Raw genomic sequence first — 25475 nt, 5'->3', positions numbered from 1 at the left:
ACTTGACAATCTTGCAAGTCCACTAAGTGGGTCACTCACTTAAATAACAAAAGGCCTCTGACATGGGCTGTAATGTTGCCGTGGGCACCCCCAAGCACCTCTCTTTTTGAGGGTGGCTATTGCCCTCTCTATCCAGGCTATGCTAGACTGGGGGTGAAGGAATCATACTAGATAGGTAGGAGATAGATCTTTCTCCTGTATCCTATATGGGGAATTCCTAATGAATCCCACCAACTAAAGCTCCATTGAGTCCCCCATAACTGGGTTTCATGCCTCCTCCATGTCTGTGTGGGGGATGCATTAACATGTAAAGGAAGTTTTATGGTTGAGCGTGAGGCTTGTAAACATGTCTGGCTAGGTGAATGCTTGAGTCCATTGGACTCCACGTGCCTGGATACCTACAAGATGGTGGCAGGTTTTATGCCAGGCTATCTATAGTCCATGCTGGACCTTGGAGCCTGCACATGTACATTATCTGCCCCCTTCCCTGAAACCATTTGTCTCCCTAGGTGGGGGAGACAGTCCACAAGCTCCAGTTGAAGTAAACAAAGTTTATCTGCCATGGTGATACCATCCCTCTCTTTCTTCCTGGTAGGGGTACGCATGCGTTTAAGGTTTGACCTCCTGCCTCAGGCTGATGCTCATCCTGGCTTGGCTGGCTTAAACTAACCCAGGAGGAAATGACACCCCTCCACAAGCTAGTCAAGCAGTGATGCCCTTCATAAAAGGAAAGGCGCCAACCTTGTGATGTGTCATCTACTTGCTTGAGCCTTGCACTGTTAGCTTCCACCAACACCTGAGACTCAAGTGCTAGAGGGGTGTGCTTGGTTAATTAGTTTCTGTTCCACTGTATTGTGGGTCCTGGGCAGCAGGAGCAAATAACATCAGTTTTCAGCGTTGGTGCCAATCGACCTCCAGGTACCTTGAACCCCAAGATCAGGGTCCCACATTGGGTTTCTGCAGCTTAATGAAAATTGGTCAAGAAGGCAGATGTTAAACACAAACACACAAAAAAAAACAGGTTTGCACTTCCATTCAAACTTTTTTAGGTATGGCTTGTATTAACTGGAACCAAAGTTATTAGCAGTCAACACTTTTCTGATGGCCTGGCTAACTCTAATGTCATTCCTCTTTTAGCCTTGCAAGAAATTAAAATTCAGTACATTTTCCTTGGAGAAAAACCGTCACTAAACTAGGTGTTTCTCCAGCCTGAATTTACTTGCCCATTCCAAGTGCCACCTGCCCCATTGCAGTTTCAGTTTTCCCATGCACATTGATGCACACCTCAGAATCAGGATATCCACCTCTTCCAACCCCCCACCCCACACACAAACAGATTTCTCAATGGAAATCCTATAGGATTTTGCATAAAAATTATTCAAAAGATTGCAATACATTTATCACATGACTTGGAATGCCAGGTTGGGCTCAAACACTGTTTGTACTTTACACTGTAACTCTGTAATATAGCTACACACGCCTCCACATCTTCCAAGGTGTGTTATGAACAACACTCACAAACTGAGGGAAACTACAAAGACAAATTGAATAATGCTATATTGTGGAACTGAAAGGAAAAGTCCATATGTATTCAAACTTGATGAGGAGCTGTTGATCAATATGGGATGATATAATGTTATGGACAATATTCACAGTTGACACTTCCAAGGACTGGTTCATAGCTATCTGCTTTCACATACTTTTATAAACAGTGGCATCCAGATTCTATATGTGCACAACACATTCCATTACGCCCCACCAAGAAGGACAAATACAGCGTTTAGTTCATGTCATCTTGTTTTACTTAGTTGATAGTGACCTGTTAAACACAAAGGTTAACTACAATAGATTATATATCTCAGTAACCCCAACATTAGGTGAATTCAATAGACAGTGCCTGTCTGACCTGCTGACAATAGCTTTTGTAATAGTTGACAATTTTAATTTGAACTTTATTGGCCTCAATATGTTACAGACAGATTGTGGCTACTGTTACCTCACATATAGTAGCCATCTTCCCCCATAAGTACTCCTTTCACTGTTCCCTGGATCGAGACCTTTCCACCCTCTCCCTCCCACCACTTCCCTGTGGAAGAATAATCACCTGAAGAAGGGTTGTGATATGATTACATTCCCTTCTTCCTTCCTGGCTGCCCAGGACCTGGGATGAGGGGTTTAATGATGCCATCTCCATCCTAGACCGGGAGCCTAGGAACCCACCCCACCTCCCCCCTTCCTCTCTCCTTGCTATCTGCTTGGCTATGCCCACCGGCCATGCAGCATGGTTTATATGACATCTCACAGGCTTTCGACTTTTTTCTTTCTTACTAACTCCTTTTCCCAAGGATGGTGACAGCTGTCACTACCCTGGTCCACTTCCTCTTTACTTGTGTAATAATGGACTGGGACGAGGCAGATGCTTAGGTTTATTTTGCATATCTTTCACACACTGCAAAGCCCCAATGCTTCTAGATAAAAGAGTGCTGACCAGCCTTATTAGGAGGTTGGTTGGTTGGTCCCAATAAAATGGGGAAACAGAGCCTTGTGGTGACATCAGAAGGAAAGGATGACAGCTGTCCTCCCTCCTTATTTTATTAGAAGACTGGACCATCCTTCACCCACACAAACAGCAGGAAGAAGAGAATGATAGCAGCTGGAAGCTGTCCTGCCGCTCCCCCCCAACCTCCCCAAAGATGGGAGGTAACAAAAAGCTTTTCCATGTGTGTCCTCCCTGCAAATAAAGTAAAAGAAAAAACAAAGACACACATAGGCGCACGTACCTTTCCATACTAGAAGGCAAAGAAACATTCTGTCACAGCCCACGCTCCCAAACAGAAAACAAAACTTAAAAATCGAAAATGATCAACAGAAAACAAAACTTAAAAATGGTAAATGATCACTTTTTGTACATTTGTGTGTTGGTAATTGAAATAGCGCCATTTTTAATGCATATATACTTCAAGGACATCTATTGGCTGAATGTGGTACTGCAACCTTGTAAGTTCTATTTAAAACATGACAGGCCTCCTTACCGAACACAGTGAGCGTCAAGAGCAGGTTGCCTGTCAGCTTCCTCCAGATTTTGAGGCATGTCTGTAGCGGATTTATCCGGCGAACCTCTTCAGTGCTCAGGTGGCTCTCATTCATCCGCACTTCTACCTGCTTAGGCATGTTGTTGGCACTGGGGGTAATGAAAGAAGGGGGTACATGTAAGTAAACATGAATAATAGCATAAACACAGCTTTGATTAACAATAGGTGAGTCACAGGTTAACATGCAGGACCATAGAAATATCAGTGCTACTCATTTCATCACCCTCTGAAAAGTTGAGTCAGACTCATACATTCTGTGACTACTGCAGTACACTCAAATGGGTGCAACAAATGTAACAACTCACTACTAAATGTTATTACCTGTTACTTAATAACATTTTAAGTCCAGTATGGCCCACCTAGAACCACCCATGCTTTTATTTTCAAGTGTTTAATTGTAACTCCATAGACTCTAGCTTGCTTACTGAAGTCAGTGGGTTTTTCTCACTTTCACTACAATTCCTACAACATCTGTGGCCAATGATGCCTCAAGATCACTCTTGGCCAAGATCCCCTGTAATATTCTACAAGAATGTTAACCTGCTCACCACTAACTCAACCAACAAAAGGCAAAAAAAATAAGCTGACCTCTTCCAAAAGAAGAATCACCATGAGCTAACTCAAACTCAGTTGTGGCAAAAAACAGAACTTGTTTCCTAACCACATGTGGCACTCTAACTACAGCACTGCTCTCACCACATCATCCATCGCAAAACAAGCCATTGTAAATAGCTTCAAAACCAAATGTCTTGTGTTCAACTCTGAAGTGAGTTATGGCACTGATTGCCCTAGTCAGACCAGCAGCCGGCACCTGCCTCAACCTCCTCAGTTACATCAGCCTAGTAAAATACCAACCTTCCAACCTTCAAGATTCATCCAGAATACCAGGTTCCTAACTAAAATGAATCCCCGGGACCAGATAAAACTTTCCCTGAGAACATCAGATGGGAAATTAATGAACACCCAAACCCCAGTCACAATCCCCTTCTTCAGCTACATATGCATCAATCTATCAACCAACAAATCTAATTCTAATAACATGGGACCCCACACTCATGGATGCTCACGCCAATCTCTCAACCAAAGTGCGTAGTGCCCAGAGCACAGTTATGCTCAAAAGGCAAATGTTGCGTCTCAGCTCATGGACACATGTACCCCAGTTATATCCACTCTGGGGCAAATCTGCAGAACTTCAGAAAAAGCTGTAAAAGCACCTCTTATAAACCTGGTGTGTCTGCCTCTTCAGCTAGGACATACAGCTGCTTTATAGAACTTTCTTCACCTGTGTAATTAATAGAACATCTCAAACCCGATACCTGTCCACCATAGTGTGTGGTTTTTTGGATGCTGATATCAAAGCGGTGACACTATCATCGACATCAAAAGAAGCCAGAAATACAAAAAAATAACAGCACAGCTATAAATACAGGTAGTTGTAAATACCATGCAAATATCGGCTGCACTCATGTCATTCTGCACTCATTGACTCATGGAGTCAAACATCTTTATTTCCCACTTGGCATTAAGTAATAAAAACACTATTAATGGACAGCTAATATCTCTTAAAAGTCTTAAGATATTGAACACATACAAACTATTTTGTGAAGATTGTTCACAATCGAAGAAATTATCCGATAGTCAGATCTGCCAACCCCAATTGATGAAGCCATTAGCCCTCTTATCCAATGTCCTGACCACACTCTTCACATTTTCTATCGCATCTTGTTCTCCGCCCCCTCCAGAATTGCTTTAGGTCTGTGGTTGTCATAGCTCTGATGAACAAAGAAAGAGTAGATCCCTTTTCAATTAGCATTAAGGGCCTTACTTAGATTTTGGCGGATGGGTTACTCCATCTCAGCCGTGATGGATACCTTGTCCTCTGAAATATAAATCCCATTATTTCCTATGGGGTTTTATATTTCGCCGGACGGGATATCAGTCACCGAGTAATCTGTTTGCTGAAATCTAAATCAGGCCTAAGGCCCTCATTATGACTTTGGTGGTCTTTTAACAAGACCGCCAAAGCCACGGGCGCCAGAAGACCACCAGTGCTGGCGGTCTTCCGCCCACTATATTATGAGTACTGCTACATTTCCGCCACATTTTGGGCAGAAATCTAGCAGTAGTCGTGGTGGCGGGCATAGGTGCGGGGGCGGTTCCAGCACCTGCCCGCCCACTAAAAGGACTCCGTCAGCCGTATTACAACCGGTAATGTGGCCAACGGTGTCCTGATGGCGGGACGCTGCTGGTGGTAGGAGCGCCCCTTCCCGTTCCCTACCAGACAACCTCCTCGCTGGACAAGGTAAGTCGGGCGTCCGACAGGGGAGGGGGTTGGGAGGCTAGGGGGTGTTGTGTGCATGTGTGAGTGGGTATTGTCTGCGTATGTGCAGGTGAGTGTGTATGCATGTGTGTATGCATGTATGAATGTAAGTGCGTGTGTGAATGCATATATGAATGTTGGAGTGAATGCGAGTATAATTGTTGTGGTGAATACGAGTATGTGTGTTGAAGTGAATGCGTGTATGGATGCATGTCAGTGAATGCCTGTATGTCAGTGTTGGTGAATTAGTGTATGCAGGTGTCTGTGCGCATGTGCATGTATGCAGGGACGGGAGCGCTGTACCTGGATGGGGGTTATTGTGCTTGCTGGGGAGAGGGGGAGAGTGGGGCAAAGGGGTTATTGTGCTTGCTGGGGGGGGGGGGGAGTCATCTTCCGGTGACAGGGAAGAAATTCCCTGTCTCCGTTAGCCTTTCCGCCAGTGTTTTCATGGCGGTGCTACTGCAGCGGAAACCCTGGTGGAAAGCCGGCTCCTAATACCGCCGGCGGTCTTATGTGGACCTCCAGGTTGGAGATGCTCATCTCCAGCCCGGCGGGTCACACCGCCCTGGCGGCATGAGTGGGGATGTGGGGGGGTTGGCCTCTGCCAACCCGCCACATTCTTAATGTGGCAGTCTTCACCGCCAGCCTGTTGGCGGTGAAACTGCCACTGTGCCCCTGGCGGTCTTCGGACCGCCAGGGTCATAATGAGGGCCTTAGTCTCTTAACATAGCTTCCTTTTTTCTCCAAAATCCCAGTTATGTTGTTATTTATCCACTGAACCTCCGATCTCTCCTCCTTCAACTTTCTTAACCCATACAATCTGAATTCTGCCAACTTCACCCCACAAATACAGCAAACATTTATTTTTCAAACTTTATCAATTCTCGTCAGCATAATCTTATCTTTCGTGATCTTTCTGCACTTTAGGCACTTTTGACCAGATGTTTGCCTCTTGGGCATCACAGGTAAAGCCCTAGAAAAGTTCCCTTCCCACCTTCCAACAGTTCCTTTCAGTCTGGTGCCAACTGGAATCCTAATCAATTCCTGTACCAGTGGGTGTACGTCAAGGTTCACTCATTCGCCTCATCTTCTGTAAACCCAGAGAGGCTCATGTGACACTTGTGAGGACACAAGACTCCTCGCCTTTGTAACAGGTGTGACGTAACCTTCCTGGTTCCAAGACAAAATATGTGATGGAGACTGGGCTATTCCAGTCTAAGACCACCCCTAGCCACTAATTCAAGGAAGTCCAGACAGAGGCTTCTATAGTGCACATAGCAGTTTTAAAGAAACATTTGGCAACTTTTTGCAAAAGAAAAATATATAGAAAGTAGGTGTTAAATACCATATACCGACTACCATCAGATTACACCTTATTTAAAATAGCAGATTACTTCTTCCGAGATGGGCGCATTCAGGAGGACTCAGCGGGGCATGGAACTCCGGCTTTGCAGAATTCCACTGAGTTTTTTTTCAACTCTGCTGAATTCCTCAAAACCAGACTCCGTTCACTCCGCCCGGGCCTACTTCAGATTAGGGGTGTGTGGGGGGCTCCGCTCTGCTGTTGGAGCGAATGGAGTTTTTAAAACTCCGCGCTCCGCTTGGAGCCCAAAGTTGTCCAAAAATCTCTGCTAGCCCTGTCAGCGGAGCGGAGCTCACCCGGTGCGCACCGCAGCCCAGTATGGGCTGCACAGCGCAAGTGCAAACAGTCTGCGCTCGCACTGTGTAGCCCATAAGAGGGCTGCAGCGTGCACCGGAGCAGAGGAGGAAGGCAGCCGCTGGAGAGGAGAACTCGTTGGAGAGGAGGACCCCCGGGAAGACCCAGGTAAGTCCTCTTCTCTTTTTTTGTCGTTGTTTGTGCACACTTTTGCACAAACAAGGACTTAAACAGCAGCTTTCACTGCCACGGCCCTGGCCTGACTTCAGACCAGGGCCGTAGACAGTGAAAGCTAACTTTTCCGACCTCTTGTGCACCGGCCTGTCCCGTGTGTAAAAGCACAATACACAGTAACAATCACACTTCATATGGTGCATTTCTTAAAGCCCGCATTACACCAAAAGGAAGGGAGCTCTGCCCTAAACTAATTCCCATTTTAAAGAAAACTGTCTTCACTAACATGTAGCGACTGTTGGCAAATGGCGAGAAAATACTACACGTGTTTCTCTGTAAACCCAGAGAGGCTTGCGCGACACTTGTGATGGCACAAGACTCCTCACCTTTGTAACGGGTGTGACGTAACCTTCCTGGTGCCAAGAGAAAATATGTGATGGAGATGGGGCTATTCCAGTCTAAGACCACCCCTAGCCACTAATTCAAGGAAGTCCAGACAGAGGCTTCTATAGCACATGTAGTTTTAAAGAAACATTTGGCAACTTTTTGCAAAAGAAAGATATATACACAGTAGGTGTCAAACAGCATATACCAACTACCATCAGATCACGCGATATTTAAAATAGCAGATTACTTCTTGATACATTGGCCTGTGTAGATCTTCTGTGTCTCTGTGTACACCCGGAGACAACATTGTGGCAGAAACATGGAAGATGGTGAGAGACCAACATTTCTCCTCAGTTCTCAGGCTGGCAAAGTCAACTCTGGAGCTTAGACATCCTTCTTCGGTCTGGCATCAGCCAGGATATTTGATCTTCCTAAAATAATATAATATAATGACTCACAGAGGTTTTCGGCCAGCAGTCTTTATCCATTGGTCTGTTGTTGTGACTTTCACATTTTTCTTCCGCCCATTACAGCATACAGCATGGGGCAGTGGGTGAGCCCACATGAGTCATTGGCTAATGTCACTGTGAATGATGGCATTCTGCCCTTTCACAAGGAGTACATCCACAGATAACGCAGCTACCTTAAGCTCCAGAGACAACTCTGGCAATGTATGTTTTTGAGACCAACAAAATATTTTTGCTATGAGCCAATTTCCTTTTTTTATTATTAACGAGCTCCTGGCAGCTTCCTCGTCAATAGTTTTGCAAAAACCATGACAAAACCAAATAATAACCAACAAAGTCAATAGTTTGGCTGCCAACACCATAAGTATTGACGGGGGAAAGATCTGGAACAACGCATCCTGAACCACGCCTGCGTTGTTCACGCAAGCGGAACTATGCTTGCCTGAACAACGCAGGCCTTTTTCTTTGCCTTAACCACGCATGTGTTGAACAACGTGTGGTTAAGGCAGACAAAAAGGAAGATCCATCTGGAGAGGACGCGGTCAGGTAAGTGGGGCTGGGGCAGGGTTGGGGGTAGTTTTTAAGGGTTGCGGTGGGGGGGAAGGGGTTGGGGTGGTTAGGTTATTTTATTTTTTTAAGGGACAGGGGTGGGGGGGTCGGTACTATGGTTTTGAGGGCAGGGATAGAGGGTCGGGTTTATTTTGTTTTTAGGGGCAGGGTTGGGGTAATTTTGTATTTAGGGAGGTCGGGTCAGGTTTATAGGGGCGGGTGGGGGTCAGGGTAATTTTGTATTTGGTGTTGGGGTAATTATGTTTTTAGGGCAGGTGGTGGGGCGGTTTTTAGGGGTGGGGGTAGGTGTAATTTTGTATTTAGGGTGGGTGGGGGTTGGGTTTTTAGGGCCGGGTTGGGGGTTGGGGTAATTTTCTATTTATGGCAGGTTTTTAGGGGTGGGCGGTCATGGTAATTTTGTATTTGTGGTGGGGGTTGGGTTTTTAGGGGCGGGGTGGGGGGTTGGGGTAATTTTGTATTCATTGCAGATGGGAGAGTTGGGTTTTTAGGGGCAGGGGTGGGGGGTTTGGGTAATTTTGTTTTTAGGGGTTGGGTAGTTTTATTTTTGGGGTGTGGGGGTCGGTTTTAGGGCTCAGGGTGGGTGGGGAGGTATCGGGTAGTTTTTAAAGGTGGGGGAACAGGGTACTTCTGTTTTTAGGGTGTGGGGGTGGCATGCGACAACCACGCATGTCGTTTCCACACAAGCCTTTACTAGGCATGCCTTTGCAATGAAAAATTGCTGTAAAGGTATGTGTGGTAAAGGCATGCGTGGAAACAACGCGGTCGTTGTTCTGATCGCATTGTTCAGGCATGCGTGGTTGCCACATGCGTGGTACCATTGGCTTTGCCAGTGATTGTCTTGGAATATCAACCTTCAAGGAGATAAAGTTAATGACGCAATCCACGGTAGGTGCAACCAGGGCGTGGCGCTCCACTCTTCCTACAATGAGGGCAACCCCATCCTATAGAAAGTTTAAGAGAGAGCTTCAGTTCCAGCGTCATTTCCACATGAGTGGCCCATCTGGGTGTCAGAGCTTCTACTAAAACCCCACTCCTTTGGCTTGAGGTTTTCTTCATTGAGTGTCACATGGCCTTGCAGCCCTTAAAAGGCACCTTAAACATACCATCATCACTTCCACTATTGCTATAATTCTGTGTATACATCTTGTAGCTTAGACAAATGCATATAATTTTATACTTCATGACCTTGCTTTTATAATTTAGCTCACCCTATGTAACAGTATTATATATTCTAATTGCTTTTCTAAAACCGCTCATGTTGCAATGATGCACCGCCCACTGAGTCTTCTATGCACTATATAACACCATACAAATAAAGATGTGCATCACGCACACCTTAGAGCAGCAGCAGACAACTCACGAGTCTCCATTAATTTTAAAGGGCTTGCTTTTCACTTTAAAAGTGTTCTGTGGACACACCAGTGTAGCCATCACTTATCACCGGTGAGAAGGGCACATGCAGAAAGGAAGGGACCCATCTATGCAGAAGCATATGAAGGCCGGCAGGTATATAGGCCCTCAGCTCAAAGGTGTGGGTCTTGAAAAGGCAGAATATCCCACACGAGGCAGATGCAATCCTCACACTTGCAAAGTCTCAGGTGTTTGCATATTTGCGTAATGGAGGTCTCCCAGGGTCCATATTTGTATCATGTGTGTGGCGTCCTACCTGCTTTGTATGCACAACCGGTGAATGGCATACTCATTCATTATATGGTGGACTGCACAAAATATTATACGTAAGTATTATTATATTTGGTTATTGAATGAATACAATATGTACTAATCAGGTAGTCCCTTAAATATCTAGTTGAGATGCCAACTGTGCTTTGGAGAGGGAATCTTGCCTTAACCCAGTGTATTTTTGTGGACAGACATCTCTGGCTGTGGGATAAACTGGTTGACATCTCTAATTAAATTTATGTAGGATGAACTGTTGGTGAAATCATCTTATGGACACTATTGATAAGGTTTAGTTGTGCTAACTTCTAAGCAAGAAACCTGCCGGACCATCTTTTTCTAGGACACTTACTGCATCTATCTGGAAGCCCTTTGCTTTACAGCACGAGGTGGCTTTGTACTTTGCAAGCGAGATGTGATTTTCCAAATTGCTAAGTAAAAACAATATTAAGCACAGAGCATCATGCTTACAAACAACTGATGGAGAGGTACTCCCAGTTTCACTGCTTTTAATGATCTCATTCTTGCACCAGATGATTAGACTCACAAAACCTTCATCAGGTGGCTTCATTCTAGAAGCTTCCAATAATCACTTTAAAAGTGTGTTATCTCACCATGAGACGCCTACACCCAAATGTTGAGTGATCACAGATTTTTAATAAATGCATTTAGCAGGTTCAACCGTTTATGTTGAGTACTGAAGTTTTCTTTGAGAGTATTCACACCTAAAGATAGATGAGACTGAAGCCCTTCTCTGGGGGGAAACGTCCTTTACCCCGCAGTCAGAACAACGACCTGCCTTTACAACGTAGTCACTACTACGACTGCAACGTTATCATGCAAAACTTTACCACGCACGTCATTACAACAACTTGCCTTAGGGAGTGCGTTGTGCACTGGTGTCGGATTTTTAGGTCCAACACCTTCCCTACTGCTGTGTAGACTGGAGTTGGAATAGTAATTTACACAATTCCAAGGTCCAGTGCCCCTAAGGCAAGCATTGTAACGACTTGCGTGGTAAAGCAATGCGTGATAACGTCACAGTCGTGGTAGTGGCTGGTTGTAAAAGCATCCGGGGTAAATGCGTGCGGGATTCCGTCATACAACCCTTCATGAGTGTGTGTTGGGTCAACTTGTAGTATTAATTCAAGGTTATCACTGCTTTACAAGTCATGTTGTCCATTTAACAAAGCACATGGCTTTCATCTTAAAAAGAAGTAATACCTCGGTGAGCTTGGCTCCATCATCTCCTTAGTATTTTGATATGTCAACAGATATTGGTAAAAATTAATATTTAATCTATTTTATAATTTATTATTTTGACTTATATAAAAAAATTTAAAAATACGTAAGTTACATCCTTATTTCAACATCATGGCATCAAATCTGTGCCACTGCTTGCAGACAGCAGTATCAGAGATTGGGAAAAGTTGAACGTAGGCATTCCCATGACCCACTGGATGGGATTAGTTGCAGTCCAGCTTCTCTTAACCTACACCGCCACAGAATGTTGTCAGATGGGCATTTTTACTAAGAGTGTGCTAAATTATTGTAATTTGCTTTCGTGTAATTGCAAATGAGTTTGGGAAAATTAAACAAAATTATGTGAAATACCAATTCATGTGTTAGCCCTATGTTTTAGCGTGAAATGCACCCTTGTGTCAATTTTTCATGCTAGAGTGCGCGTCACAGTGTAAAAAATAGCACGAAAGTAACACATGCGGTGCAAGAAACAGCCGCTCCCATTCAGCGCCCATGCCGTTCACATTATTCCTAAGTGTTTTATGTAAAGTTTTGCCACAAGCAGTGCATATTTACGCAATGTGGCATAATAGCGGAATTTCAGGAGTTTTGTACAATAAGTGTACCACGAAATTACCAAAAATTACATGAATTACATGGGTATAATTTAACAATTCCTAGGGCAAAATGTCATGTGCTGCAAAGGTTTGGCCTAACACATGGGTTTTGGGCACTAGGCCTGACCTACCCTCCTCTGTGCACGGCCAAAGCTGTGCCCAGTGGATGAGTTGGGTGGATATGATTAAAAAAACAAAACTTGAAATTCACTGTAAAAAAAAAAGTTTAAAGTAACACTGTAGTTCGATATGATAATAAGATCTATGCTTACTTAAAAAAATAAAACACTAGAAATTCACTGGAAAAAGCAAAAATGATAAAGAGACGTAGTTAGGTGTTGGAATACAGTAACAACTGGCGTTAAAAAAAAAGTACTAGTTTGCTGAACTAACTATAACTTGTTCCCCTGCCATGTCCTGTGTATCACCCCCCATATTACATCACTTATGACATGTTAAATGATATAATTGATGGCATCACTAATGACATGTCAAATGAAATGATTTATGACATCATCGATGATGTCATACAATTATTGTGACGTGGTCCCTCAGGATTTATGACCTTGAAGTAACTCAGCACACCAGAGCTGTGGACAATTTTCTGTTCATCTTAATGGGATTACCCACTTAAAGACTTCACATGACCCACAATTTTCGGTCAAGAGGTCACCAGATGTACAGTATAGCAACACTTTCTTCTAGGTCCAATGAACAACACTCTGTAGTTTAGTAAAATACATTACACGCAATCCTGAGATTGGCACAGTGGCATACAACCTTACAACACTGGCGAGAGATAAACCACCTCTCATCGGACACCCCTACACGCAACATTATTGAACAGTCTCCAATATCTAAAAAATTTCAGCAAAGTTATGAAAACAAACATCTACACATTAAAACGCAGTTGCTACATAGACTTTGTCTAGAACACTGCATATAGCTTTGTAATGTGGGCACACGCCCAAATACCCACTGGTGGATAATCTGTTGTGAACAAAACCTTTCTCCTTTCCCATAGATTTTTTGGAATATGCTTTAGTGTATGGTCTCTCTCATTTTCTTTACCTATGTATGTGTGTGTATAAGAAAAGACCGATATATTTTTATATTACATGTATGTGTGTTTTATAGCACAAATTGCAGTAGTATATGAACCAATATTCCAAAAGAAACCATTAAATTTGAAACCTATTTCATGGCTCCATGAGAAATATGATTTTCATCACCATAATGGCAACCCCAACACCACTCTACAGAGTTTTGCCACTGTCAGGTCTACTGGGATTATGTGGTATGGGTGCAACAAAAAAGCACAAATTATGCCGCACAATGTCTGGCTGTATCATGTTTCTCAAATTCAGCTAGAAACAGCATGTTGTGAACTCTGCACCTTGAGTATCAAACCATGTATGAAATGTGATAAAGGCATAATTATGTGGTCAACATTGCAGCCAATGAACCACTTAGATCAGCTGGCACTCACCACTGCCCACTGTTTTAGTAACAATGACAAGTAAACAAACATAAATATTCTCATTCTCATGACAAGTAAACAAACATAAACATTCTCATTCTCTAATCCATGGCCATGGTTAGCAGCACTTTAAAGAAAACTGATTTTTAAGATAACTACCCCAAGATGAGCATGTGAAATAAAAATAATACAATACAGCAGCCTCACCTAGCAGAATCACTCCGAAAATTAGGATACAAGCAGCATCACCTTGCAGGCTTACTAAAAATATCACCCAGTAGCATACAGGTTCTCATGAAAGCATCACCTGGAAACTTCACGTAGCCAGAACTCTGTGCAGGCTTTTCACAACATAATGTCACGAGGGACTTTTATCCCATTTATTCATTATACTGAGGACTCGCACTCATTTTTACTTTTTTTCACAGCCTCTCACCTGAATATTAAATGGAATGTTAATTTATTTTTTTCTGAAAGGGCAACAGAGTGCTACCTAAGTCTAAACTAGGCGAGACCGGATCCAGAGAGAACATAATCCTTAATCTTGTAAAGTGAACCCTGCTATGTGTGCCATTCTTTTGGCAACATGTTCGCATTTATAGAATAATAAATGTTTATAATGCTGATGGCTTCGTTTGAAATGTGGGCACGTGGAACACTGAATTAATTAAGTAATCAATGAGAATGAGATATTGTGTGATTTGATCAATACCAAATACTGGATGGCACGGCAGAAGTTGGTTACTCTGGCTACTGTAATCCCATAGTACTTGGAACTCATGGTAGCCATGAGCCCAGTGGCCAGCCCAAAGGCAAGCAAGGTTGTCCCAGTGCCCATTCGTGCCCATCAACCTGCTGAGCCCGTGACTCGCGGTCCACGTCCACTGCACAGAAGACACTATAGGGCCACGTCTATAGGTATATAAGATGCAAACCCCACAGATCTGCAGGTCACACTTTAAAACTGAGGCACAGCACGAGGGGGTCAAAAAGGCATATAGTATGAAAACAACCAGCCCTGCCCAGGTATCAAAGCGCTCTACTGGAGGCTGTGGCAGGGAACGTCGATGCGCTATAATGCAGGATAAGGAAGGATAAGTAAGCATACACACAAGGTGATAAGGTCAGCCTGTGGTCGGTCAGCTAGGGTGAAACTGGTGCAAATGGTGATAGCAAAAGATGCCGTTTAGTAATCAAATTCCTCTCTACTAGAAGTGACAGGTAAAGACCTGACGTTTTTGGGACATTAAGGTCCATATTAAAAATACTCTGTTTGCGCCAGATTTGCGTCATTTTTTTTTTACACAAATCCAGCGCAAACTTAACTCAGTATTTATATTTTGGCGCTAGACATGTCTAGCGCCAAAATATTGGAGTTAACAACATTTTTTGTCTGCAGAAAACTACCCTGTGTCAATGAGATGCAAGGTAGGCGTTCCCGAGTAAAAAATGCTTCAAAGGCCCTAGCGCCTTATTTTTCCTCCTGTGCAAAAATCACACACGGGAGGAGGAGGGCCTTAAGTAATGGTGCTAAGCCCGCTTAGCGCCATTATTTAACGCCTGGGTATGGGCAAGCGTAAGAGGACCTGGAGGCAGATTTCCATGGTGAGAGACCATGGAAACTGCCCACATGTGCCCTTGCCTGTCGCCAGGGACACCCCCACCCATGCCTACCCACACCTGGAGGTCACCCACGGATGGAGGACCCATCCAAAGGTAAGTATGGGTAGGTATTTTTCTTTTTCTATCCAACGCCACTCAGGGGCCCTGACTTGAGGCCCCCTGCATGGTGCTGGCCCCAATGGCCGTGCCCAGGGGACGAATGGGCATTGGGGTGCTGGGCATGGCTCCTGTCTTTTCTAAGACTGGAGCCATGTCCATGGGGCTTGTGCGCCAGAAAATGGTGCTACACTTCTTAGAGGCAATTTCTTTGCCTCTAAACAGTGTAGGGCCATAATTTGGCGCACAAGCCACAGTTCCCCCTACACCTCCCAGGCCCTGTCATTGCTTCTTTTTAAAGGACACTAACAGGGCCTTAGCCTCGGCTAGCACCATTCCTTAAATATGGTGGCCGGACGGCATCTAGGAATGGCGCTAGCCGGCGCAATACTTTTGCCGCAAACTGCGCTAACGCAGGTTTCCAGCAAAAAGTATAAATCTGCCCCTTAGTGGCACATACTCTAGAGTAGTTAAAGGATAGCACATCATAACTAGTGATGGATAAAAGAGACGGACATTTTGTGAGGCATAATGCAATAAATATGGCTCATAATTCCAAATGATACAGAACAACAAGTGGGCATCTTGTGGGGTATTAGCTACTCATGTTGGTCTGTCCATACCTGGGCAGGTCCATGTAATTAAGTAGGTCCCACTATTTGCTTATTGATTAATCTTGTGGCAACTATTTTTGGGTTCCTAGAGGTTACTTTATTTTTGTATTAATATATGATCAATGCCCTAATTTTGATATTGGTTTTCTTTTCTGGTTTATGAGCATAAGCTCCTGGTGTCTTCTTCTAACTTTATTTACCTCCTTTGTTCCATTACACTTCATGTTTTTTCTTTGTGGTTTTTTTTTTTAACATACAGTTATTTATTCTTGTATTCCTACCAGTCTCTTCCTTGTGAGTTTGCTTTGATTTTTTTTTTTCCCCAAATTTCTCATTCTTATTTTTTTTTTTAATCTGAAGTTTTTGTCTCAGATTTAATCACACGGCAGGGCTGGCACATGGACATTCAGTTGTGAATATCAAAGTAACATGTCAATATTGGTATCAAACATAGTATTCGCTGGGCAACAAAAACATGTCACTACCAAAAATGTTAGGAGCACAGCTAGGAAATTAACTTTATCGGCTTCAACAATGAGTCAGAATTCAGTTTGGCTGGATATGGGAGTTTACAACAGGTTCAAGTTTGTGCAGATATATATTTTCATTTAGTTTTTTTAATAAGTTGTCTACATATTTAAATTTAATTTTTTTATATGATAGACTTCGCAAGTCAATATTTTTGGGGGGATTAAGGCTCGTAAGGATGTATTTGGGGAGGCCATCTCAACGCATCTCCAGCTTTTCTGAAGAACCATTCTGAGGAGAAGAAGAACGGATTAATGTATTTTCAGTAGCAATTATGGATGGCTTAGGCAAGATCTGTTTATTAAATGTTGATCTGAAAAATGTTGTTCAATCCGAAGCATACACGTCTTAAGACAGTAAGCTTGTCGCTTTAACAGATGAAATGCAACTACCATCAATAACCAAAATTACCTGGCGTCACTTGGAATAAAGTCAATCATTAAACAGAAGCCAAGGCGACTTTAGAAAGAACTAATAATTTCAGAAACCTGATTTCCATCCTATGGGCTAATTCAAGGGTGTTAATTGGATATATCCATCATGAAAAGAGTGAAAATGTGATACTGTATCAATTGACCAGTGAAGGAATAATTTTTAATTGACTGACTTGAAAACTGATACTGTTGGATCCATGAAGAATTGGCCAGTTCAATTATGGTTTTATATTTAAAAGTCCAAAGGCAGAAGGTCTTAGCTTTTGTTGAAAAACTGGTTGTTGACACAATTTTTGAGTAATGTCTCCATAATTACTGTTTATTTTGTTACGCATGAATAATGATATGCCTTAGAATTTTGTGCCATACAGCAATTCTAACTCACTCGTTCCTCGTTCACGCCATACTAATGCTGCATAGGGTTTGACATCCAAACATATAATTTTATGTAAGATTTCTTATGTAAATGAATACAAAATTTTCCCAGAACATACCTACGCACATCTTGTAAATTCTACCTTTGTGATTCGCCCTTAAGATATGCATGCAAACTCAATGCATATGTTTTGTAATTTTTCCCTTCATTACACGAAAATACACAGATAGCGTTTTACTACAAAATCAAGTTTTTAATCTAGCCCTACAAAGTATTGTAGCCAGAACATAGACTTCCACAAGATCATAAAAGTAAGTATACATAGATAAAGTATAGGTTTACTATTTTTCACTTCAACCTTAAGTACTTTGATTTTATATATATATATATCTTCAAGATATGTAGAGTTGAGATTAGTAAACCTATACTTATCTAGATCTACTGACCTTCATGATATTGTGGTTATTCTGACAGGGGGATATTTTTGCGTGGGATCTTCCAACATCCAGCAGTACTCGAGCAGATCCTATAAGCGGTGCGTAATACGCAGAGGGAGATAGAAATAGTGAGGTCGCCGAGACACCACAGGGGAGAGAGAGTCATCAGGAAGCTTGATTAAGTACGTGCCTACCAGCTGCTTCTCTTAATTTTGTCAATAAGGCTTGAATTAAAATTTAATGAGTTTAATATTACCAGCAGTGTAAACAGCAAAGAAATTAACGCTGCTGGCATTAGTGGCCTGCGACTGCTCAGTACTCAGTCCCCAAGTACTCTTGCGGATCGCTATTATGGAAGAGATTGCATTTACATGAGCGAGCTACGAGTCATGCTGATGTCTAGAAGTGAGCAATACGTGAAGTTCTCGTTCAATCTTTTGCCCCTCCATTGGGATGGGCGGAGGACATACAAGCTCTTGCGTCTAGAATCTTTTCAATCCAATCTCTCAACCAAATATTATTGATTGAGCGATTAATTATTCAAAGTTACGTCCACTGTAACAGTCATATGACAATATCAGAATTTATGACTGGTGAAGAGGGTTGGCAATGAAGACTTTCACCCAAAGGTGAAATGTTTGGGTTCAATAGGAAAGCGCTCCTCCCATCAGACAGAGATGGTGGTCATTCTGCGGCTGAAAGCTTTTGATGGTTCCATCAAGCATGGATAGGTACAGTGGTCATCAGACAGTGGCTGGCTCAAACACTGACTTTCCGGAAACTGGCATGGAGTAGCCCATCCCATGCCTGTGGCAGCAGCCTCTTGGTGTTGGGGGAATGGGTAAGGGATCCACGCAGTCAGGGGTGGGGTAGGGTAGGCACATTTTTAAACCTGGTGAAACAAGGGCCTGTCGTGCCACGCTGCACTATAGGAAGGAGACAGATCCACCCAGCCTTCATCATGATGTACGACTTACTTGTAGCGAGAGGGTGAGGTGAAGGGGGAGAGGTAGTAAAGTATGGAGTCTATTGGGGGTAAAAGGAAATGCATGAATGGACCTACTGTCCATCTGAGCTGTTTGGGTCTGGGGGGGCGGTTCAAAACCAGTAACTGAATTCAAAAAGGTGTTGTCATAAGTAGAAAGTGTAGAAAACACTAAGTTGAAACAGTGCTCAATTTGAGCCGGTGGTTGCTGGTGGTGGCCACTGGCACTTCTTCTTGGGGGCCAGTGATTATTTCTCCTCATCAGATATTTCCCAAGAGCAAGAGAGAGAAAAGAACACACAATGGAAAGACAAATGGAAGAAAAAGACAGAAAATCAAGGGAGAAAGCAGAACCGTGTAAGAGTCGGATAGCGGGCAGGGAGCGTCTGGTATCGAATTAAAGAGGTCGGAGGTGGATTCAGGACTACGCACCCCTGGTGTTCGGCACGCTGACATTTTATAGCGCCGGCCGTGGGTGTCTGAGCAGCGCTTTGGGCACCGCATGTATTATTTTACAAATCAAGCACTGAATGGAATCGTTCCATACATTCCACAGAGTGCCTAACAATATTTAAAAAATTGTAGACATTTAGGGCCAGATGTAGGTATATTCCAATTTGCGACTTGCAAATTGTGAGTCAGAGCGACTCGCAATTTGCGACTCGCAAATTGGAATGTAGGATGGTGTCCCTGACACCCTCTGCGACTCGCAAGGGGGTCGCAAAGGCCCACCTCATAAATATTAATGAGGTGGGTCGCAATTTGCGACCCCCTTCAGACTCGCGGCACTCACAGGGATGGTGGCCTGCTGGAGACAGCAGACCACCATGTCTGTGACTGCTTTTAAATAAAGTAGTTTTTTTTTTTTTCGTAATGCAGCCCGTTTTCCTTAAAAGAAAACGAGATGCATTACAAAACTAAAAAATAAAATGTTTTCGTTTCATTTTTTCAGTGCAGGCATTGGTCCATAGGACCACTGCCTGCTCTGGAAAAATGTTTTTAATGCCATTCACAACGGGGAAGGGGTCCCAGGGGGACCCCTTCCCTTTTGCGAATGGGTTAGCACCCATTTGAAATGGGTGCTAACTGTGATTGCTTTGCGACCCCGTGCGCGGTCACAAAGCAATCTGGCATTGCGCTGCGACTCGCAATTAGGAAGGGGAATCCCCTTCCTAATTGCGACTCACAAACTTGTTTTGCGATTCGGTAACCAGGTTACCGAATCGCAAAAGGGGTTTTGTGCATTGCCAAGTGCAGTTTGCACGTCACAAACAGCGAAATTCGCTGTTTGCGACGTGCAAACTGTTTGCTACATCTGGCCCTAAGTTTCATCACTTCCTCTCTTAACTGTGCAAGAAAAAAAAAAGTGTGGAGCCCAGTAATCACCAGAAACCTTTTTCGAGGCACACACTTAAAAAAAAAAAAAGCCAGTAATCACCAGGACCGGAAGCAGTGCCAACACACGGCGTGCAGTGACCACTTCCCCTCCCGCTAATCTAAGCAATGCCTCGGACAGCATTTTACTTCCAACAAAAGAGAGTGGTAATGAGAACCAGAATCAGTGTTTGCACTGGTTATCCCCCAATCTTCCACCCTGCATAAGATGCAATGTTATTAGTGCCTCAGGCCTTTTTTGCTCTATTCTGGCCTGTTTCCTTACCAGGCCCAAAAAAGGTTCAGCAGCCACAAAGGCTGGAAGTGATTTATCTGTACTGCAACATATGGGTCTAAGTTGGTCCATCTTTTAACATTTTACTGAAAATTAGCTATCACAGAAGGGCTGCCAGAGAAAAAATAGTTCAGTACCTAACACATAGCAATATATTCCTTGAGACTCCTCCCTTAAGAAAATGAAGGTCATGTAACATTATAATTCTTATATAAAGCAAAGAGGAATGAAGATTTAAACCTTGGCACTACAGCTATTCCCTTGAAAATTAAGGTGACGCCAACAATTATGTATGTAAATCAATCACTTGTAAGCTCAGAGTGCCACATACAGTAAAGAATGCAGGACTTAGGGAACTCTGGGTAATTCCCTGTCTCAAAAAGGAGAGCTGCATCTTCTCATAGAGAGCATCTGCTCCAAGGAGGCTCTCTGCCCTCCCCAAACCTTTGCGGGCCTGGCATCATTTTTAAACATTGGTTGGCCCACTCTCTATTAATGCCAAGCTAGAAGAGCAACACATCTTTCATCGATTCAAACAGACACATAAGGATGAGGCAGACCAAGATAAGGTGACTATGGGTCTGATTTAGAGCTTGGGGGATGGGATACTCTGCCACAAACGTGACGGATATCCAGTGCACCGTATTACACTCTCCAGAGGATATAATGGGATCGTACTATGGTGGACGGGATATCCGTCACATTTATGATCGAGTATTCCACTCCACCAAGATCTAAATCAGGCCCAATGTCTGTGAATGTTGTAAATTTAAATGTGATCTAACAGCAAAGAGAAACTGTGTCATGAGAAGCTGAAACAAATGATTCAGTCCATTAAGAATACAGAGACATTTCTGACATGCCAGTATTGTACATTTTACAACATAAAATACACAACCGATATCCTACGAACCAAAATAGGTCCCAGTATATGAAAAGTGGTACTCATAACTGAATAGTACTCAATCAGTGGCATGCGTCCAGCGCTTAATTTGTAAAAGAATTAGTGGTGGGGCCCAATGTTTAACTCTACTGGGGCTCTACTTGGATGCCCCTTCCATCGACGCTCTTTCTTGAGAATTGCCCATTTAGGATTCTGTTAGGTGGGCAGGAATTAGCATCCCTCCCTTCCTATCCTTCTATTGGGGGTCATAATTGCTTTGACCACTGCATTATTATCACCTTCCTCTTCATGGTTGCCATTGACTTTATAGGCTGCACCACTTTGTCTAGGTGCATCTTTGGTCCTGATGATGACCTTAAATAAACGGGGTCGAAACATCATTGACAATTAAAGCAGCAAATTAAGACTTCTTGTTCTACATGATAATATCAATATTCCTACAGAATTGTTAACTTCATGTGCATTGAATTGACACAGTTTGCTTATATGTCACCTGCTTTTTATCTACTTTGTCTTTTTGTGTTTCACATGTGCCGGTTTTACTTGTTCACGAGCACTATGTGTTCACTTTGTCTCAGCCACGGCATATTATTTGATTGAAGTGGATGCTATCCATTTTTCCTGATGTTCAAATGATCTTTGAAATATACTTGTGATATACATTGGTAGCTTCCTCTCTATTCTTGTTTGCACATGACTTTGTCATCGTTTATATTATCATTTGATTGATACCTTTTGAGACATTGTTTGTTGATACTGAGGTTTACCCAAGCATCAGCTGGGTTTTCGGATTCCCTCATAGACTCTTTAATCGCATCACTTACAAATCCATCATGACGCACCCCCCGCTGAAGATAAGCTCACCATCTTTGGTGGCTCTTGGCACAATCACAGCGTGGCCACCATTCGACCGCAGACTAAGAAGTGTAAAAATGCAAAAACAAGACAACCAGCCTTTTTGTCTATCTATGCCCCCAGGATCTGGAAACACATCCATGTGTTCATCAGGACTGCACCAACGCTGCTCCAATTTAGGAAACGGTTCTTTAAAGAACAGTACATCACAATGCATTAAACATCCACAAACCAGCTTCCTCTCCTTTCACGTGATGACGTTATGCTTGTCTTTGACCCTTTACAATGCTTTGCTGCTTTTCAGCTTGGGTCACCCACATTTGAGTGTACCAAATACATGCACACACACATGCAGTATGGCCAAGGTTTTGGACAGTACAAACTCTGATCTTAGCCAAAAGCCAGACTGCTGAGGTGTGGATGTTGGCTTTACCTCTCCTACTGAGCGTGTCTAGGATCGCTACATAAGAAAGAGCGAGTTAATCATTGTAAGGGGAAATCTCTACATACAGACGATTAATCTCTGGCTCTTTACTCTGTGAGAGCTTCCATTGTGAATGCGCAAGGTTCCTGGTGTAGGGCCTTAGGGGATTGCATCTGACAAGAACAGCCGAGTTGACACAGACTTTCATCGCACATCTGCGTCCTCCCTTCAAGAATCATCAGAAGTGCTAAGTGGGCTGGCTCGGCATCGAGCCTCCAGAGTGTCCATTGCACGCAGTTATCAGACTGGCAGAGGGAGCAGCGAGCGCTGGCAGCCTGTGTGAAGGCGGACCATGCCGGCCCCAAGATGGAAGAGGTCAGCCATACTGCTAGATAGCGTCAGCCCCTTGGAGAGGTCAGGCCTGCTGAGGATCCTTAAGAAGGGCCTACAGCGTATCAATGTCACAGAGCGGCAAAGAGATGGCGGCACTGAGGTTGCATGCTGCTGCCGAGCCCACTGCGCTGCCAGCCCTTTCCTGACGACGAGGAAGAATCGTTCAGGAATCACTGTCATAAGGAACCTTGAGGCAGGTGTAGCGCGCAGAGTCTATTTCTAGTTGGTGGGAACGTGTTAAATGAAAAGAACTCTGAAATAGCAGACTACCTCATTCATCACGAGAGCACGCTGCGTGCTCTGAATGAACTCAAGAGCTCACGGTCTGAGGCAAAAGCGGACTTCATCCGCCAGCCTTTCATTAAATAGCAGCAGGGAAGAGCTGTCACAGCTCGCCTCGTCAAAAAGACAGGCAGATCTGGGGCATGCCATTCAGGGGACAGGAATGGCTTCCTCTTAAGGAGGAACTGCAGTCAGGGTTTAATTACAGGCTGAGTGCACCGGGCTTTTCCAGAATATGCGGGGTTTTCTGTTTTTTGGCACTCTGGGGAAGGTGAGATAACGTCTGATATAGAGAGCTCTGGTTACACAGCTAAATGGCGCCATGTTGGTGGAGGAGGGACTTCCTGTAAGACATGTCAGGGCAGAAACGCCCTGAAAGAGAGTGCAATACTAGTTGAAAAGGCTAGGTGGCATTAGTCCTGATTCGTGTGTCCAGGGGCACAGGCAGATTCAAGTTAATTGTTTCTCTGTGTTAGATTTCCCAGTGTAGAACGTTTGTGCTCGATCAGACGTATATATAATGGCAGTGACGTTTGTTATAGTACAGTAAGTGCTCAAAGCGCCGATTTTCTAGGGAAATGCATATTTAACAACCCAATAGCAGAATATATATTTTTTGAAAGAGCACCCTCGGGTATGAAAAATATCCAAGTCGTTTCAGTAAATAATGTGTGGGTTTAATGGTTACAAATCGTACCTAGTGGGGGTTCCTGGAATCCAGTAATGATTCGATGGGTGTCCCGGATTCCAGTTATGATTCAGGGGTGGTCCCCGGGTACCAGTAATGAAAGTTGGGGTCCAAAGACGTCAAAAGGTTAAGAACCACTGATGTCCATGAAGGAAGGGAGCCCGGCCTTCCACTGCCCAGACACTGAGCTAAGATCCTACTCACGGCTCACTTTCAGTGTACTTTGTTATTCTCTTCTTTCACTGCCCACATCCGGGTCTGTTTCTTCAGCTTTACCTGACAATCAGAGGCTGTGTTTGTTCCCATGTTGGTTGCTGTGCCATCATACAAGGTATGAACCCCTACCTCTCCCATCTCTCCATCTCAGTAAGTTGGGCCAACACGCTCCTCGCCCCAAAAGATTCGAGGGATTTCTTTTGAAAGACATTTTCTTTCTAAAATATTTTTTTTCTCCGCATCGTTATGTTTAATAATAGTGTACTGGTTAATAAACGATTGCTTGTGATATCGATACCTACTGAACGAAGTGAACAGTCATCAGTGATACTTGTAGGGGCCTCTAGGAGGCGCGAGCGGCCCAGCAATTATCTTTCAACTCCCAAGTGTCCAGTTACTGTAGAACCATGTGCCATTCAAACGCTGAACCACACAATGCTCTACAATCCTGTGCTCCCGTCTGTCTCGTGTCCATGACAACCGCGTGACGAAGGACCACGCACCTTATAGTTTCAACCCCTATTGTCAGCTTAAAGACAACCCCACGGCGACCAGTGAATGCATTTCTTTCTACTAAGCAATCCCCACTGCTATTGTACCACTGTAACAACACAAGGCTCTACCAATATACCTCATCATTGGCTCACATCCCCTCATCTGTGGGAGCCCCACAAGTTTCTATCAGTGTGCCACAAACATGCCCTTCAACAATTTTTGCCATTGTAGTTCTGAGACCCACAAACAGCTCTGTCAATGTACCTCATTCCTAGCTTGCGTCCTCTTCTGGCATTCAATAACTGGAGCCAGACACAGCAGCACTTTAAATGCCCTCCACCCTGCACCTCAGCTCTCACTGCCAGTCCAACACCTGGAGTGACCGGAGCATCAGTTGTGACAGGTAGAGTGGCTTGCAGGTCCCTTACAGGGGTCTGCCACAGCCCCACCACTGCACATTATCCCTACACCCTAGAGACCCCTGCTGCCCGGCACATGTAACAACGCACCAATGCACCTCACTGCTGACATGAGGTACAAAGAAAGACCCTCACGGGTCAAGAAATGTGCCTAGACCCTGACCTGCAGCAGGCCCTGCTATTGAGTCACTTGGCCCTCATATGCACTTTTAAAGCTATCCCACACCCTGGAGATGCCTGCTACCCACCATTTGTAACAACACAGCCATGCACCTCATTGCTGACATGAGGTACAGAGAAACACCCTCAAGGGTCAAGAAATGTGCCTAGACCCTGAGCTGCAGCAGGCCCTGC

General features: G+C 43.9%; 1 protein-coding gene across 2 annotated transcripts in view; it reads right to left on the bottom strand.

Moving 5' to 3' along the window:
- The window catches only part of SLC1A2 (solute carrier family 1 member 2), a 266017-nt gene that overhangs the window by 88449 nt on the left and 152093 nt on the right, over positions 1–25475 (bottom strand). For both annotated transcript variants that reach the window (XM_069221837.1, XM_069221836.1), the window contains one exon: positions 3033–3181. In XM_069221837.1, coding sequence (XP_069077938.1) covers positions 3033–3181 — 149 coding nt within the window. The remainder of the gene's footprint in view (positions 1–3032; positions 3182–25475) is intronic.

This window comes from Pleurodeles waltl, chromosome 3_1 (assembly GCF_031143425.1).
Source record: "Pleurodeles waltl isolate 20211129_DDA chromosome 3_1, aPleWal1.hap1.20221129, whole genome shotgun sequence".
NCBI classification, from domain to species: Eukaryota; Metazoa; Chordata; class Amphibia; order Caudata; family Salamandridae; genus Pleurodeles; species Pleurodeles waltl.
The sequence above is the reverse complement of the archived record's forward strand: the minus strand, read 5'-3'. Positions and strand labels throughout refer to the sequence as shown.